At 39.5% G+C, this 18,626-nt stretch overlaps 3 protein-coding genes across 3 annotated transcripts; all 3 read left to right on the top strand.

Annotated features, from left to right (window-relative positions):
• Nucleotides 1-3,207: 3,207 nt before the first annotated feature.
• On the top strand, nt 3,208-7,084 carry PHYBLDRAFT_86154 (glycosyltransferase family 2 protein; the record flags this gene model as incomplete). The annotated part of the gene is made up of 4 exons (XM_018443636.1): nt 3,208-3,601; nt 3,816-5,933; nt 6,082-6,373; nt 6,550-7,084. Coding segments are annotated over 4 exons (3,339 nt in total), but the record flags the coding sequence as incomplete, so codon positions are not given.
• A 4,265-nt stretch (nt 7,085-11,349) lies between these two features.
• Nucleotides 11,350-14,770, top strand: PHYBLDRAFT_183571 (hypothetical protein; the record flags this gene model as incomplete). The annotated part of the gene is made up of 4 exons (XM_018438794.1): nt 11,350-13,756; nt 13,931-14,141; nt 14,203-14,569; nt 14,704-14,770. The coding sequence occupies exons 1-4, from the start codon at nt 11,690-11,692 to the stop codon at nt 14,768-14,770; spliced, it is 2,712 nt and encodes a 903-aa protein (XP_018285615.1). The 5' UTR covers nt 11,350-11,689.
• A 1,797-nt stretch (nt 14,771-16,567) lies between these two features.
• PHYBLDRAFT_79505 (hypothetical protein) lies at nt 16,568-18,441 on the top strand. Its single transcript, XM_018443470.1, has 2 exons — nt 16,568-16,703; nt 16,794-18,441. The coding sequence occupies exons 1-2, from the start codon at nt 16,661-16,663 to the stop codon at nt 18,146-18,148; spliced, it is 1,398 nt and encodes a 465-aa protein (XP_018285614.1). The 5' UTR covers nt 16,568-16,660; the 3' UTR covers nt 18,149-18,441.
• The last annotated feature ends 185 nt before the right edge of the window (nt 18,442-18,626 follow it).

Raw genomic sequence — 18,626 nt, 5'->3', positions numbered from 1 at the left:
TTTTTTATTTATTAATATTATTAATATTATTACTGCATTTGAATTGTCTGCTATTGCCATTATAGGAAACATTGACCCACAAAGAAAGTAATCGAATGGGTATGGCTGATTATCTGATTTCACCATTCCAACGCGTACCTCGATACTGTCTCTTATTAAAAGGTAATGATAGTAATAGCATTAATAATCCAAAAAGTAATAGAAAGGACAAAGCACACAGTGTATGTAGATAGATAGATAGACAAATATATGTGTATATAGATAAAGGTAAAGGTAAAAGCAAAGGTAAAGATAAAGACAAAGACAAAGACAAAGATATATATATATATATCTTATCAGATCCAAATCTAGATCCAGATCAGATCAGATCAGATCAAATAAAATATAACAAAATAATAATAAAAGGATTATTTATTTATTTACTTTGGTTTTGGTTGGTGTTTTGGTTGGACTGGCTTTATTCTTCTTTATATATATATATATACATATAAAAGATCTTCTTCGACACACACCAATTAATGACCCTAACCACGCCAGCCTCATAAACGCACTCCACATACTCACCGGACTAGCAGTCGCAATGGACTGTATTCAGAAACCAAAGGCATATTGATCACACGCAACACTTGTTACAAGTCCAAAAAAAAACAAAACGAACGACCAAGCGAACGACCAAACAACCAAACGAATAAACGAACAAACGAATGAAACGTTTTATTTTTCCCTATATATCTTGATACCCAAACCTAAACTAACACTCACAATTACAATTACAATTATTCCCTCTTTCTCCCCCTATCATCGCCCTCATCAACAATCAACCCGCAAACATAAATTTATCTTCTTCTTATATATCTATATACATGTCGATGTACTCTCCTGTAAGAATAAACAATACAAAGGTGTGCTGTTATATATAAATTGATTTTTTGTTGGTGTTTCCAAATTCTAACAAAAAAAAAGGTTAACCCATGTTTGTTTCTTTTGACCTGTCAGGGTCCAATATTGTGCTGGCTTAAAATCATAGTTTATATTTATTTATATCTTTACACTTTCTATTCACTCTACTCCACTCCATATATTGACCAGTTTATACACTCAATCAGCTAGTTTTTCTTAAAAGGTGGGTGGGGGTAGTGAGGGAAGAAGAAGAAGAAAACAAGAAATTGTACGGTTCTCCGCTCAAAAGAGTTAGCATTGAAAATTTAAATAAAAAATAAAAAATAAAAAATATATTGTAATAACCGATGAGCCAATTGTTTAATGTATGTGTGTGCATCTTTGCTAAGCTGTATTATTCTCTTTTTATAAGGACACGTGTGGTGTACAAGTATAGACAATATTCTTGGAGAAAATAATCAAGAATCAATAAATGCACCATTATTATTTAAACTTTTTCTTTTCCTTTTAGAAAAACATACACCTATATAAATATTTCAAATTTGGCTCAGTTCCGTTCAGTAAAGTACAGTCCAGTCCAGTTTAGTCCAGTTGCATTGTTCTTGATTGTATTATCTTGAATTGAATTGAATTGAATTGAATTGAATTAAAATGCAAAAATAAAAAAATAATAATAGAAATAGAATTTGAACGCGTTTGCTATATCTGCCCAGTTGTCCGATCGGGGAACAGGTTCCCGGCATGTCAACTTTTGTCTATTATAATTTTACTATATATTCTTGTCCCATTCTGTGGAACAAATGAATTGACAGTCGAATATCTTATTAGTAATTCTGATATAATTTTCAATACAGCAAAATTTACCTTGAGATATTAAGGTAAGCGAATAAAATAAATTGATAAATCACAAATTTAGATATATAGATACATTATATGAACAGATGATAAGACATTTTTTATAAATATATATATTTTTGAGCACTTTGTTTAGGGACAGGTAAGGAAAGGTATAAAAATAGTAATAAAAATAATAATCATAATCGTAATTCAGTAACCGAACCGTCGGGTAGATGGAGCCGGGTTTGTGTATATCTTCTTCTTCTTCTTCTTCTTCTTCTTCTTCTCTATGCTCGGGTTGTGTGAGTATAATGGTTTGTGTTTTGTGTATTTCTTTGTTGTTGTTGTTGTGTGAGTGTAAGAACAACAAAAAAGAAAGTTTCGCTTGATTTATATAATTATACATTTGTATCTCAATAAAAAAAAAGAAAGCTGGTCTGTAATCTGATTGGCCGGATAAAATCATAGAGAGTGAAAGAAAGTATAAGACAAAGTGAAAAAGTGAAAAGGTGGTAATTATAAGTTTTAGGTTAAAAGAATCCCAGGAACATAAATAAAAAAACATATACCTTTGGCACTGATGTGGCACATATCAGACAAATTGTTCAAATCGTTCAAATTGTTCAAAAAATGTGCGATATTTAGTGCACAATCTATAGAGTTATTTACTCTTTATCTCGTATCTACTACTAAATTTTTTCTTCTATATATATAAAATAAGAGAAATTGAATGTGTAGTGGATGACGCCATGACCAGCAGCTTACTTCTCTTTAGACCTGAAAGAGAGAGAGAGAGTGTGTGTGTGTAATATGTAATGTGTAATGTACATATATAATTATATTTAAATATAAAAGATAAACCAGATCTAAAAAGGAGTACATTGGTCTTGTGTAATCCACCCATCGATCAACCAAATCCCGCTATTGCCCAATAGGCAAAACTTACTTATTCACCCGTTTATTTTATATATATATATATAAATATATATTTTATATAAAAGGTTGGCGGCCCGCCCACTAAATAAATCTAAAATATAATTATTTATATTTATTTATATATAAATAATAATACTTAATTTCTATATATACTGAGGTAACAGTGCCATACATTTTGTCCCGGTTTGCCCTTCCCCTCTTGCTTGCTTTCTTTCTTTCTCGTTTATATTTATATCTGTAATTTTGCATTTCATTTTTTTTTTCATACCTTCATTACTTCATACCTTCATACCTTCATACCTTGTCTTGTATAAATAATTTCTTATTTTTCTTTTATATATTTATACCAACCAATACACATATTCTTTGATACACACAAAAAGAAGAACAAGAAGAAGAGATATATAAAACAACAAAAGACAGACCATGGATTCAGGTCCTTCAACTTACAAACCGGCCCTCAATCGAGACGTATCTTTTGGGTCTGAAGATTCGCCTCCTCTTCCCGAAAACATCGCATTTAACAACAACAATTCAGAAAACAACAACAAACCTAAACGCAACAAATCCCTCGTCAGACCAGAAAGAGAACGGATCGATGAAAACCATCGTCAGTACCACTATCGACAGGCAACCATAAACCGCGGCTCAGAAAAAGTATCGGCCAGTACAACAGGAAATCAGCCCCAGATCCTGGAGCGCAGACCCACCCAGTCACGATCAGCGGCACCGATCCGTCGAGGAAGAAGTATCCTCGGCAGAGAAGAACGAGTACTCGACGATGAAGCCGAAGAACAAAAGGAACACGAAAAAAACCAACAGCAAAATCAAAAGAATCGGGGTTGCACCTCGGGTCTACCAGGCCCATGGGTCACCTATTGCCATTTAATAACATGCTGTGTACCAAAGCCAATGATGAGATTAATGGGTAAAATCATGTTCTTCTTCTTCTTCTTTTTTATATATATAACAATAGTGAAACATTAGTGGCTCATTTATTAAGAACACACGATGTTTTTTTTTTGTTATTGTTATTGTTCTTAATTTTGATTTTGATTTTGATTTCAATTTCAATTTCAATTTCAATTTTAACTTTGACGTTAATGATGTTAGTATACTAATGATAACAATTTATTCTATAGGCATTCCCGATGGTCCTGCTCAGATGGCATGGCGAGAAAAGATAGGCTTGGTGTCATGCGCACTCCTGGTGATGGGCTTTGTCGGCTTTCTTACCTTTGGATTCACTCAAGCAGTCTGTCCCTTGGCTCCAACAAGTGTCAGAGGTGGCCAGATCAGTCCAGGTTATTTGATCGTCAACGGCTGGGCCTACATGCTCTCTGATTGGAACGAACATCCTGCCGTCCCAGGCATCGTCAATTCGTCAAGTAACGTACTCTACTCAGCCTTGAACGGCGGAGGTATGGATGCCTCCTTTCTCTTCCAACAACCTGACCGGATGACCCAATGCGCCACCATTCTCACTCCCCTCCAGACTGCCCCAGTTTCGGGCTATTTCCCCTGCCAACTCTTCAACCCAAACAACACTTCCCCACCAGACCCCTCATCCTTCACAAACACAACCCAATGCCACTCCTCCGCCGCAATCTCCAGTCTCAACACACTCTACACCCAGGGCGTTCTGGACAACAAGGGAACATACGAAAAACCCGCCCGAGTCTACTACGAGTGGGAAGACGTAAACACAACAAGTCATTTCATGGTGTACAACAATGATGTACTCAACCTCATGTTACTCCAATCCCTACCAAGAGACTACTTTAGCTTTCCTACCGGTGGTCTAATCGAAGCAATCCTACAAGACAACTCTCTGTTCGGCGGCAAGGACATGACTCGCCACATCACCGCCTACCGTGAACCCGGCAATCGCTGGCAGGAAGAAGCAGAGTGTCTCAAGGCTACCATAAAAGTCGGCTCCCTCAACACAATCAGCATCGGCTGTATGGCATCTGAGATCGTCCTTTATGTCTCACTTGTCGTCATTCTTAGTGTTATTGGCGTTAAATTCATCTTGGCAGTTATCTTTGGCTGGTTTTTATCATGGAAGCTTGGCAATTTCAACGAAGGAAACTCCTACGCTGCAAGGATGAAGCGCGAGACGGAGATCGAAAACTGGACACGCAATATCGATGCCAGTGCTCCCCTCGGCAAGCCACGCACCCTACCATCGGTCTATGGAACACCAAACAACAAGCGCAAGACTCTCTTCCCCCAGACTTCGAGATTCACCCAGCCTGAACACGGATCGACTCGATTTGCAGTCGAAAAGGGCCCAACTCCAAGCTGGAAGGCACCTGCCTCGTCTTCATTTGGCTACCAGAGCCGCCCAAGCTCGTCATACATCGGATCCCCCAATCCATCCGGTCGCTTCTACGGTGACGCTCCCAGCAGTGTTAGACTGTCTGGCTTTATGTCCCCCATGCGTCCGTCCTCGATCTACTCTGACTTTTACAGCAACGCATCCACCAATGGTGGCGCACCATGCCCATTCCCGCTTTCGCCATTTGTCGCGCCTCAACCATCGGCCGACTACATGCCTTTTAACTTCCCCCTGGCACACACCATCTGTCTCATCACTTGCTACTCCGAAGGCGAAGAAGGTATCCGCACAACCATCGACTCGATCGCGACCAGCGACTACCCGGCCACCCACAAGCTGATCCTGGTGATTTGCGACGGTATGATCACCGGCCACGGTAACTCTCGCTCGACCCCCGACGTCTGCGTAGACATGATGCGTGACCTGCTTGTTCCAGCCGACGAGGTCGAGGCTCGAGACTATGTTGCCATTGCAGACGGATCCAAGCGCAACAACATGGCTAAAGTGTATGCGGGCTACTACAAATACGATGATGCCACAGTCGATGTTGGCCACCAACAGCGAGTGCCGATGATCACAATCGTCAAGTGTGGCACTCCAGCTGAGGCCGGCGAATCCAAGCCTGGCAATCGTGGCAAACGTGATTCGCAGATCGTCCTGATGCAGTTCCTTCAAAAGGTCATGTTCGACGAGCGGATGACGACCATGGAGTACGAGTTCTTCAACAGCATCTGGCGAATCACTGGTGTTCCTGCCGATAGTTTCGAGATCTGTCTCATGGTTGATGCGGACACAAAGATCTACCCCGATGCTCTCACTCGCCTTATTTCTTGTGCTGTCAAGGATCCTGAGATTTCTGGACTCTGTGGCGAAACAAAAATTGCTAACAAAACCGACAGCTGGGTATCGATGATTCAAGGTATGCTAAAGATACTAAAGATTCTTGTGTAATGAACAAGAAAGAGATATGGAATAAATAATAATAGATTCAATTTTATATGTCTTTTCTTTTTTTTTTTTAAAAAAAAAAACAATACTTGCATATTCATTGATATTTCATATGATAGTGTTTGAATACTACATCTCTCATCATCAGAGTAAAGCATTCGAATCCATCTTTGGTGGTGTTACTTGTCTGCCGGGTTGTTTCTGTATGTACCGCATCAAGGCACCAAAGGGCCCCAATGGATACTGGGTTCCTGTCTTGGCCAATCCTGATATTGTCGAACACTACTCTGAAAACATTGTCGACACTCTTCACAAGAAGAATCTGTTGCTGCTCGGTGAAGATCGTTACCTGTCTACCCTAATGCTACGTACATTCCCCCACCGAAAGATGATGTTTGTGCCTCAAGCAGTGTAAGTTCCTTATTCTACTGATTCTATTGATTCTATATGTACTCTTGCAAGACATTAAAAAATTAGCTTATTATGTGTATAAATTACATTTTTAACTCTATTAGAATTCTATATTCTATAAAATAATAATAATAATAATAATAATCAAAAATTAATTAATTAAATAATATTTGTAGTTGCAAGACTGTCGTACCAGATACATTTATGGTTCTTCTGTCTCAACGCCGTCGATGGATCAATTCTACTATTCACAACCTAATGGAACTATTGTTTGTCCACGATCTCTGTGGCACCTTTTGCTTCTCTATGCAATTCGTCATTTTCATGGAACTTGTCGGAACTGTTGCTCTGCCGGCTGCAATTTCATTCACACTCTATCTTATCATTCAGGCTATCATGGGCTCTCCGGCCCTCATTCCACTCATCCTGCTGGCCCTGGTGCTTGGTTTGCCTGCGGTTCTGATTGTAATGACCAGCCGCAAGATTGTGTACGTGGGATGGATGCTGGTGTACCTGTTCAGTATTCCGATCTGGAACTTTGTGCTGCCCAGTTACGCCTACTGGCACTTTGATGACTTTTCTTGGGGTGACACCCGTAAGGTCGAGGGTGGAGAAAAGGACAAGGGCCATGCGGATGGCGAGGGAACCTTTGACAGCTCCAAGATCTCGATGAAGAAGTGGAGCGAGTACGAAAAAGACCGTCGGATTAAACTCGCGGCAGAACGCAACATGCCGATCCCTCGCTTCCTCGAACACCGACGCACGGTCGACATCTTTAGAGAGACGAACGAGAATCTGCCCAAGAGATACAGCAAGACAGGTTCGGCAGGCTCTAATGACAGTGATGCACCATTGACACAAATGGAAGTCTTACCAGCAAATGCGATGCGGCAATACCGCGAGGCCGAGGCCTCCTCAGCGGCCGCAGTTGTTTCCATGATGCGGGCTCCACAACCCTACGATGGACCACCAACATCATCAGCAGCAGGCGTAAGACTGACAGATGTTCCTATGGACGAACTCCATGGAGACGTCCCAGAAAAGCCAGCCGAAACATGGAAAGGATTACAGTCCACTCAGAACGACTGGGCCGACCCTGCACCACATCACTCTTTGACAAAATCATCTACACGTCCTTCATCACCCTCTTAATACTATTCTACTCTATTCTATTATATTTCTTTTTGCTGTTTTATTATTTTATTTTATTTTATTTTATTTCTTAATTTTCTTATTTCCTTATTTTCTTACTTTCTTACTTTCTTGTCAGTTTTTATATTATTCTATAGTATATAAATATTTATATAAGCCAAAATCAACACCCACACCCACACCCACACCCACAACCTTTTTATATAATAATAATAATAATAATACAAGGTTAATTTATCCATTTCGATTTTATACTCTTATCGTCTGTCTACCCCAATTATTTCTCATGTGTTCAATAATTTTGACTAAAAGAGCATTATAAACCATTTTAGTATCGGCTTTGCTTAAAGTATATGCTCTTTCTTTGGGGAACTCGAGTAGATACCAATTGTCTGGTGTTATATTCAAACAGCAATTTCTAAAAGTATCTTTGCGTTTCTTAACTTTCTACAACGTTTGCCCTATGAGGTCTAGCGTTATCTTGCTGGAAGTTATGACAACCATTTCTGGCAGCTTTAAAGGTCATGCCAAAAAGTAAAGGGCTGAGGGGGAAAATATATAGATATATTATGTAAAGAATCTCTAGAAATTGTGAATAATGATTAATCAGCACCAAAATGACAGCCTCTCATTCTTTATCCCCTCCTCCTCCTCCTCTTTCTCCCAATTATATAATTTCTTTTTTCTTTTTAATATTAAGTGGAACGTTTGATGGTTTGCTCTTTTGTGAGCATATAGCCTTTACCAAAGTTACACAACAACAATGAAGGTCTGTGTTGTGCAAAGAAAAAAAAAGAACAAAAAAATCAAAGCTTTGCACACAATGACTATCTTTTTTTTTTTTGCTGAGTCGCTTTCCTATGTTGGAATAGCTTGTATTTATCATGTCATTCAAGGTTTTTGTTGTTGTTACCAGTAGTTTCTGGTTATTCAAAGTTATATAATAGTCTATCGCTGGATAGGAAGACGCGGTAAATTTCCAGAAGATCCACTGTCAGTAGTACAGTTCATTTTATATTCTTCTTTCTTATATATATATATACATATTAAAGAAGAAGAAGAAGAAGAAGAAATATTCAACTGTTGGTTTTGGTATATTTGGCTTAGCTGAAAACTATGGAAACAGTATTTCTATAAAGATCAAAGCCAATTGTTTTTCTTTTTAGCTTTTGTTACATCTGGAAGCACCTTATAATGGCCACAAGAATTATTAATTTGTACATTTTGTACATTTGTTAATTTTCGTTGTTGTTGTTGTTTTTGCAAGATGTGAGAAATATAAGATGTATGTTAATCATAAAAAACTGTAAAATAATAAAACAGGATATGAAACACTTCTTTTGAACCCTATATATGTGTATATTCTCCATTGTATTTCCTTTGGAGACAATAAACTAATATAATAGCTTTTACAACCAAAATTTCTAAAAACAAAAACAAAATACGCCCAAAATCATCACTTCTCTCTCTCTCTCTCTCTCTCTCTTCTTTTAATTAGCCTTAGTAACAGTAGAGATGTCAAACTACATTGAATCAAGTCTGTAAGCGTTAAATAGTAAAAACCTGCCTGTTCTCGCATTACAAGTACTTTGACTACTATGCTTGTTTCTTCTTCTTTTTTTTATATAGACAAGACTTGAGCACACACACACATACACACACACACACACACATATATATATATATATATATATATATATATAGTATATCTGATTATTTCTACGGGATGAAACTGAGCTTTCTTGAGAGACGACGGAGAGTATTTATTTTATAGAATAATTACAAACAAGTGGCTTTGAGTCGCCTTGAGTCCTACATATGCTTAACTCAAAGCCGTCCTTATCACCTGTTTCAAGATGAATGACGGATTCCCATCAACATAATCTAAAAATATCCTTTTGGGTGTGTGCGTGTGTGTATTTGTCCCCCATCATCATTTAGAATACATAAGGGAAACCAGTCTTCTGACGTTTCCCAAAGATACTATACTTGTCATGTTCTATCTTGTACCCATTGGTCCGTTTATGTGCCGTAAAAGTGTGAATTACCAGCTAACCAATATATATATATATATATTTGGTTTTGTAGTATTAATACCACTAGAAGCACTTAAAGATTACACTATCATCCTCGGCAATAGTTTGATCCATCAGAGATCCTGTCTGCCACACCCCTTGAAAGCAATGCTTATTTTATATATGCAAGTATACAAGCTTTTAGAGCTAGTTTTGCCTTGATGTAAAAGAAGAGGGATAGAAAACAAGGGGGGGGGGGGTATATTATCGCATTTTTTTTTAATTATCTATTTTTTATGTATAGATGTTTGCGTAAATATCAATAGTTGTGCAACAACTCATGCTGGAAATGCGACACATCCGATTTGTCAGTGTAGCTATGTTTATTTTTAGAACTTGCGACATTTTCACCTCTCGGAAGGAAGCGTGCGACATATCATTTCCCCTACCTGGTGCGACTTTATTTCCCGGAACTGTACAACAAAGATACTGACAGATATAGAATTTTGTGATCTAAAAATAAAATAAAATAAAATTATTAAGACATTCCAGGAATCACTGCTGTTGTATGAGGTATTCTTAAGATATCTACCAAAGCCAACCACAACCTTCAACAAGACAGACCCTTGAGACAACGCCGAAAGGATGAATTCAAAAGGACTGATTCTGAATCCGTACAACCAGTAGTGACAGAACAAACATCTTCCAAAAGAAAAAGACAGTTATCAAGTAATTGTTTCTATCAAATGGTCACCTTTTTATTATTCAATCTAAACACACAATAGAATTGTTTCAGAAGATGCTTGTATTTATTCATGTCAAGAATATCGAACGGCTGATCTGAGATCTTGAAAGAAGAGAAACCTTTTGGACAAGCTCTTTTGTTTTTTGTTGTTGTTTGTTCTTTGCTTAAACAGCATCATAACCACATCTTAAAGATGTGTGTTTCTTTTTTTTTTTCTTTTTTTCTTTTTTGCTTAAATACATATTTTGATTTCAATAGTACATAACTCGATCTTCGGGATTATTTCTGTATATATGAAATATTAATACTAATCATCGTACCAAGCACAATAGATACTCCATCTTTTGCTTTAATTGTTGTGAAATTATTAGACCAACTACTTTCTGATTCATGGACATTTTTCCTCGATGAATTAAAAACATCAACGATCTCAATACACACAAACATACAAACATGTATAAATGTAAATCTATAGCTACAGCTACAGCTATGTCTAGACACAAACACGTCCAAGTCTACACATGGTTTGAATACCCTTTTCTAAAGAATTGTATGTAGATACATACATTTGGGTTTCTATTCAAAGTATATGCTTTTATTGCTATTCAAAATGTTCAATCCAAAAATAAATTAAGCATCTTTAATTGATAAGAATATATACTTCTTGGTACAAAAGAAAAATACTATATTTATATCTATATCTATATCTATATCTATATCTATATCTATATATAAAAGTCTCTATTAGATTTTTATTTGCTCTGATAAAGAGAGCAATGAATTACTAGGCTGGGCGAAACAACAATATCCACATTCAATCAATTCAACCTTTTCTTTTTCTTTCAGTCCTTTGTTTTTTGCTGTCTCTCTTATTTTGCTGTTGCCTTTTGCACTAGGATATTTATTCTATTCTAATCTAATATAATATAATACACTATAATAAAATACAATATATCTTGTCTTGTCATCTCTTCTTCTTCTTCTTCTTCCTCTTCTTCCCTCCCTCTCCTTAACCTTCATCTTTATCTTTATCTTCTTCTGCGACTTTTGCGTCTTTGTTATCAGCATTCCAACCATTTCTCATACTTTTGAATAATCTTCATTCTCAACCTTTCTATCTTCTGTTTTTATTTTTAATTTTTGTTTTAATTTTGGTTTCTATTCAAAAAACACCATTAACAACCAAAGCATTAACACCTTTCTTTAACCTTTTTTTTTTTTTAAAAAAAAGAGAAAAGATAATAATTTAATCTTGATATACATTTGGCATTGGCATTGGCATTGTCATTCACATTCACATTCACATTCACATCTTTATATCTATACCTATACCTATACCTATATCTTACTCTTGTTCTTTTCTTAACAGAAGAAAAAAGAAAGAAAAAAGTTGTTTGTTGATCAATGTCAGTAATTGAAAAGTCTGGATCTGTTCAATACGAGCATCAGGTCCATGTGCAGCATGAGGACGACATCTCACCCGAACTTGCTGCCTTGATATTGACGGATCCGAGCACTGGTCTGTCGTCAAGTGAAGTAGCCGAGCGCCAGGAGCAATTTGGCCGGAACGAGTTACCGGAACCCAAGTCAAATCGACTGTTGAAATTCTTTGGTTATTTTACCGGCCCAATATCATATCTCATCGAAATCTCATGTATCATTGCTGCTGTTGTGGGCGACTGGATCGACTTTGGAATCATTCTGGGCCTATTGCTTGTCAATGCGGTCATTGGCTACATTGAAGAATCCAAGGCCGAGTCGGCGCTGGATGCCCTGCGACACACCTTGGCTCTCAAGACACGTTGTTGGCGCGACAGTGAGTTGCGCGAGGTGGACGTATCAGAACTAGTGCCTGGAGACGTCATAGTGCTTCGGATTGGCGATATCGTACCTGCAGATGCCTGTCTGCTCGGCATGGGCGTCAATGGTGAAAAGAACGAAGGAGAGCTGATGATCGATCAGTCGGGCCTGACAGGCGAGTCGCTTCCGGTCGCCAAGGTCAAGGGCAACACAGTCTATTCGTCAAGTATCATAAAGCAAGGCCAGCAGCTGGCTGTGGTAACAAAGACCGGCAACAACACATTTATCGGCCGTGCCGCTAATCTCATTGCCATCACAGTCGAAGAAGGTCACTTTCAAAAAGTGATTGGAAAGATCGGAAGCGTCCTGATATGGTCAACCGTTGTTCTGGTCTCGATTGTGTTTGTTTTCCAGATGGTCAAGTACAACGGCACGCCTCAGGGAAACTGGAAAATGGTGCTCGAGAACTGTTTGGTCTTGACTGTGGCAGCCATTCCAGTCGGATTGCCGACAGTTATGAGTGTCACGATGGCAATTGGAGCCAAGCAGCTGGCTGCAAAGCAGGTGATTGTGAAGCGTTTGACAGCTGTCGAAGAATTAGCGTCCGTGTCCGTGCTGTGTTCTGATAAGACGGGAACCCTGACCTTGAACGAACTTACGTTTGATGATCCTTGGCTGACCAATGGATACACCTCTGACGATATCCTCTTGTACTCATTCCTGGCTGCCGAGACGGGTGCAAACGATCCAATCGAGTCAGCCGTGCGCCGTGCAGCCGAAGCAAATCTGCCCATTCTTCAGAACCGATCCGACAAACGCGGCATTCCAGGCTACAAAGTCACTGCCTTTCTGCCTTTCAATCCAGACACCAAGATGACCCAGGCCACCATTCTCGACCTGACGACTCAGCAGACATTCTGTGTTGCCAAGGGCGCACCCCAGGTTATTACCAAACTGGTCGGAGGGGACAACGCTGCCGTTCATGCTGTAAATTCACTTGCCCGTCGGGGTCTGCGCGCATTAGGTGTGGCCAGGACCGTGCCTGGATCAGCCACGATGTCTGACTTTGAGTTGGTTGGAATGATTTCGCTCTTGGATCCTCCTCGTCCAGACTCAGCCGAGACCATCGCGGCCTGCAACCGGCTGGGTGTAGATGTCAAGATGATCACGGGCGACCAACAGATCATTGCCAGGGAAGTTGCAGCTCGCCTAGGAATGGGCCGAGTTATCCTGGATGCCGGCCATCTTGTGGATCCCAGCAAGACCGAAGAAGAAGTTACAGAACACTGTCAAAGGGCAGACGGTTTTGCGCAGGTCATTCCGGAACACAAGTATCGCGTGGTCGAGCTGTTGCAGAACAAGGGTCTGTTGGTAGGCATGACAGGCGATGGCGTAAACGATGCCCCGGCACTCAAGAAAGCCAATGTTGGGATTGCAGTTGAAGGCTGCACAGACGCAGCCCGGTCAGCGGCCGACATTGTTCTCTTGGCACCTGGATTGTCTACGATTACGGATGGTATCATTACTTCCCGCGCAATCTTCCAGAGACTGCGGTCCTATGCGCTCTATCGTATCACATCCACTATACATTTCTTGCTCTTTATGTTCATTATCACCCTAGTCGAAGGCTGGAGAATGCCGGCCGTTCTGTTGATTATGATTTGTGTTTTGGTTAGTATTCTTCTATTTTTTTTATAGATTGGTGTGAGGTCCAAAGGGTTTCTGTAATTGGCCAAAAAATAATAATAGTCAAGAATCCTAATGGACTTGGACTTGGACTGGGGACTGGGACTAAACTATATGATATTTATTATTATTATGATTTGTTTTTATTACTCCTTTTAGAACGATGCTGCTACACTTGTGATCGCTGTGGACAATACGGAGATCTCTGAACGGCCTGATAAATGGAGAATTGGTCAGCTCATGACCCTGTCTATTGTGTTAGCTGTGTTGCTAGCTGGGTTGTCGTTTGCTACGTTCTATGTAGCTCGGGACGTATTCCATGTCACACCTAATGAACTTCACTCTATTATGTACCTTCATATATCATCTGGTAGGTTTCAGGGTTTAGATTGTAAGTAGAGTGTACATGAATGTTAACCTAAATGAGATAGCGCCCCATTTTGTGATATTCTCAACACGCGTGCCTGGGTTTTGGTGGGAGAATATGCCACATTGGTTGTTTTTTGTCTGTATTATCGGTACCCAGATCATTGCCTTGTTTTTCTCTGTGTATGGTGTGTTTGGTGAGGCAGAGGGAGTGGCGCCGTGTGGATATGGATGGGGCCTGTCTGTGCTTGGAATCTCGCTCGTGTACTTTATGATTCTCGATGTCGTCAAGGTGTATATCTTTAGGTTCTGGACATTTGAGCTGACGGCAAAGCTGGTGCCGACTCAAGCCAGACTAGCCAAATTGACCAAACGCAAGGCTGATGCAGAAAAGGAAAAGCATGTGGCTGCACTATGGGGAAAGATGGGACGGTAAGTAATGAAAATTATGTTATTTAAATGGACAGAGGTTGAAATGAATATGAAGATAAAGATGGGTATTGAAAGAGAGAGAAAAAGAGAGATTCTTGATATTAAATCAACAAGTACTCATCGTCTTACATTAGGGCAATTGAAGCACATACAATTGTAACTGCTTTCCAGAATCTTGATCAAGAAAAGATACTAGGATAAGAAAAAGAAAAAGAAAATCAAATAGAAAATCAAATCAAATCAAATGGACTCTAATGAAGATAACCAAAACAACCAAAACAGCATTATTGATATCACCCTCTGAAAAATATTATTCTTATTATATATATATATATATATATATATATACACATATATATACTTCTTTATCTGTTCCTCTTATTGCCTTCATTATTATTTTTCTTGATATCTGAATACTTCTTTGAGGGGGAGTTTTTATATTAGATATATTACATACTATAAATATGTATATATCATTTTAGGATACCCAGAAGAAACGTATTGACTTTTTGATTTATTGTATCCGTGCACTTGTCTCGTGTGAATGCTTTGTGCTGGTGAGAATTGAGTGCCACCCAGTAGTACGCACGTCCTTTTATGCAGCCTTACACGCAACAATATAGAACTCTAATATCTATCTATCTATCTATCTATCTATCTATTTTTTTTGTCTTTTCTGTCCACAGATCCAATGTTGGCAATTATTAATTGTTTTAGTCTTTGTGAGCCATTGTCTATTGTCTATTGTGATTTTGGTGTTGGTGCTGGTGCTGGCTATCAAGTTACAGTTGCTAATACAATAAGTAATAAATAATAAAATGTCATATGGTGAAATGCGATCGCCAGAAAGACAAATGGTAGGTTTGTAAGTAAAAAGGAAAGACGAGAATAGTCTGGCGTTTAATCGCAAAACCTCGGATGAAGATCTCACCGATTGTGCCACTGCTTGAGGCCGGGCTTAAAGATCAATGAAAATCGAATTCTAAAGTCAAGTGCATGGGTTGGCTGGTAACCAAAAACAGACAGAAAAAGGAATTCATTGTTTGATGTTGAAGTGTGAGCTAAAGGGTATTGTAGAAACACTAAACACTAAATACAAAAAATAAAATAAAGAATGGCAACACTGATTCCAAAAATTTTATTTTTTCTTTATTTCTTTCTTTCTTACTGCTTATTCAAAATCCGCCATCTTCACATGGAGCAGAAAAAAAAAGTATAGGGTTGGATAGCCGCCGAGCATTGACCACAAAGGATAGTTTAGCTTTCATGTGAAAATCATTGCTTAGGGTATCGATGGCTGATAAGTAATCTGAACTTCAAATGCCAGGTCTCGTTGCAGTGGTCCTGATTAGTCCCCGCTTCACGGCCTGTGATAGACCAAGAGTGAGCAGAGGAGAACCAGCGATAATAATGCCTATAACGACATTCAAAAGAAAAAAAAAATTCATAAGAAGTTGAATGATTTACACAAGCAAAAAAGAATAAAATAAAAAAAAGGCATCAGTATGCAAACAGAAAACGCCTAGAGTTATCACATGTAAGCGCATGATAAGACAAAAGGTTTACTATTGAAACTTGAAGATCAATACCAAAAAGACCAACCGTGTCTACAAGACCAATATTGTATTATGATGTCCTTTACAACCAAAAGATCATAATAATGCGCGTGTCATGAAATTAAACTGGTTACTAAACCACAAGCGCATATTTTATGATGCATTTCTATATCACATAATATCACACATTACATATGATATACTTGTACTGTACTGTATTCTACTGTACTGTACTGCACTGTACTGCACTGTATTGTATTGTATATATTCATACAAAATACCTAAATAATAATAAAAAAAAAAACAAAAAACAAAAAACAAAAAACTTTTTTTTTCTCCTTGTGGGATTGTTGATAGCTGCCTCATTTGGCTGGGTCACGCCTTATAAAAAATCTTTTTTTATATTTTATTTTAATCGTCGTCATACTCTCACGACTTCATCTCATATATCAGTAACCTCTTCCTTCTCTCTTCTTCTTCCAATCTATAAAAAATAATAATACTAGTAATATATACACACAGAAAATCGTAAAACATGGCAAAGAACCAGCACCAACACAACGACTCTACTGAAGACGGTAAATTTAGCAGACAGATGAATACATTAGATTAAGTGTGTATTCATCCCCATCCCTTCTTTTTTTTATTATCTTATATCTATCTTTTAGCCAACATTGGCCATATCAAGCACACCGAGTCGAATGGATTTGAAAACGAATCCGAAAAGACCCAAGAGCGTGTTGAGGAGGAACCACAGCAGATCGAAATTATCGAAACATCCTTGCCAGTCTATGAAAAGACTGAACACACAGAGAAGGTCTGCGTACAAAAGAAAGTCGTCGAAAAGTCCCAAGAGCCCAGCACTCGTTTCGTCACACGAGTAGGTGCCATCCCCATCGTACACGACAGCGTGTCTACAGTACAGGCCCTTGCCAACAAAACCTTCCTCGGCAGATTCGCCCTCACCACAGCCACATCCACCCTGGATACCGTATCAAAGTACACTTCCAGTCAACCTCGCTACGTTCAGTCCTATTATGAAACTTACGTCCAACCCCATCTTGAGCGGGCTGACCAGCTCGGTTGCCGCTCCCTTGATCTCATCCAAACAAAATTCCCTGTAGTCGTCAAGCCCACCGCAGACATCGCCCAAGCTGTCGCCGGCCCATCTCTGCGTGCCATGGATGGCGTCAAGGACAAGCTCGACAGCACCCTCACAAGTACCTTTGTCAGCATCGCCCAACCTGCCCAACAAGCCGCAAAGATCGCCAACCAGCGCTTAACATCTGTTGTCGACACCGTCGAATTCACCCTCAACCACTATCTGCCCACCGACCCCGCAACATCTTCCCAGACACGCGCTCTCGAAATGGACGACAACCAGGCTGTCCGGGCCTACAATGTGCTCAACCAGGCAACCCTCCGCCTTTCACAGCACGTGTCCGAACAGGTCCGGTCTACCACCGCCCAACTGCCCCGATCCCGCGATGAATTCGCCCGTCTGGCCGAAACATCTGCCCTCGTCCAGTCCACAACCGCAAACATCCAGCTACTCAACCAGACCGTCCGTCACTCTGTAACGGTCTACAGCCAGGCTGCCCACGAGCGCTTACCCCCCGCCGTCGCTGCCAAGCTCATCGTCCTCCAGTCCACCACCACAGAGCGCATCCAGACCCTCACCCAGCAGGTCTCGCTACAGCTCACTCAGGTCGTAGGCTTTGTCAAGACACAGTCCCACGAGACCCCCGAATGGGTGCGTGCCCGCATGGGATCGCTTGTTGACATCGCCAGTCAGCAATTGGATACCGTCCGTCTCGAACTCAAGCGCTCTGATATTTCCTCCTTTGAGAAGGCCAAACACGTCGCCCAAGGCCTCCAAGACCAAGTCCTTCCCGTACTCCAGACCATCCAGTCCCAGCTCACCCGCTACAAGGATCAAGCCCGTCAAAGAGCTCAGGATGATCTCAGATCTCCCCTTGAATATCTTGGTCTCCACGCTCCTCAGGTTGCCCAAGCCAACTAAATCCTAACTTTTCCTTTTTTTTTTCTTTTTCACCTTTATCCTCACTCTCACCAACTTCTTCTACAAATCCTCCCAACCTCCTCTTCTTCTCTCTTTTTTTTTTTTTTAGCTTTTTCATCTTTCCATTTCTTTATTCTTCTTTTTTTTTCTTACATCTATTTTTTTATATATCAATTCTAAAGAAATAGACGTCGTTCCAAGTTAACCAAAGTTTATTACTCAGTAATACTTCAAACCTGCTTATCAGCAAGTGTCCCAATAAAAATACAAAACCAACGCATGGATCCTTTCACAACCTTTCAACGTCACACAACTTTACTAAAAGCTTAGCCCTAGCTTCGAAGCCCAGTTTTTTTTTTCTTTTTTCCTTGGCGTACCATATAAGCCAAAGAATGGAATTAAAAAGAAAAGAAAGAGCATTTGATTAGTGGAGTTTCTATATTTTCTCTTTTTCTCTCTTTTATATACATACACATAT

The sequence above is a fragment of the Phycomyces blakesleeanus genome (genome assembly GCF_001638985.1).
Source record: "Phycomyces blakesleeanus NRRL 1555(-) unplaced genomic scaffold PHYBLscaffold_29, whole genome shotgun sequence".
In the NCBI taxonomy this organism is placed as follows: Eukaryota; Fungi; Mucoromycota; class Mucoromycetes; order Mucorales; family Phycomycetaceae; genus Phycomyces; species Phycomyces blakesleeanus.
Note: the sequence above shows the minus strand (reverse complement) of the source record. Positions and strands in the feature narration are given on the sequence as shown.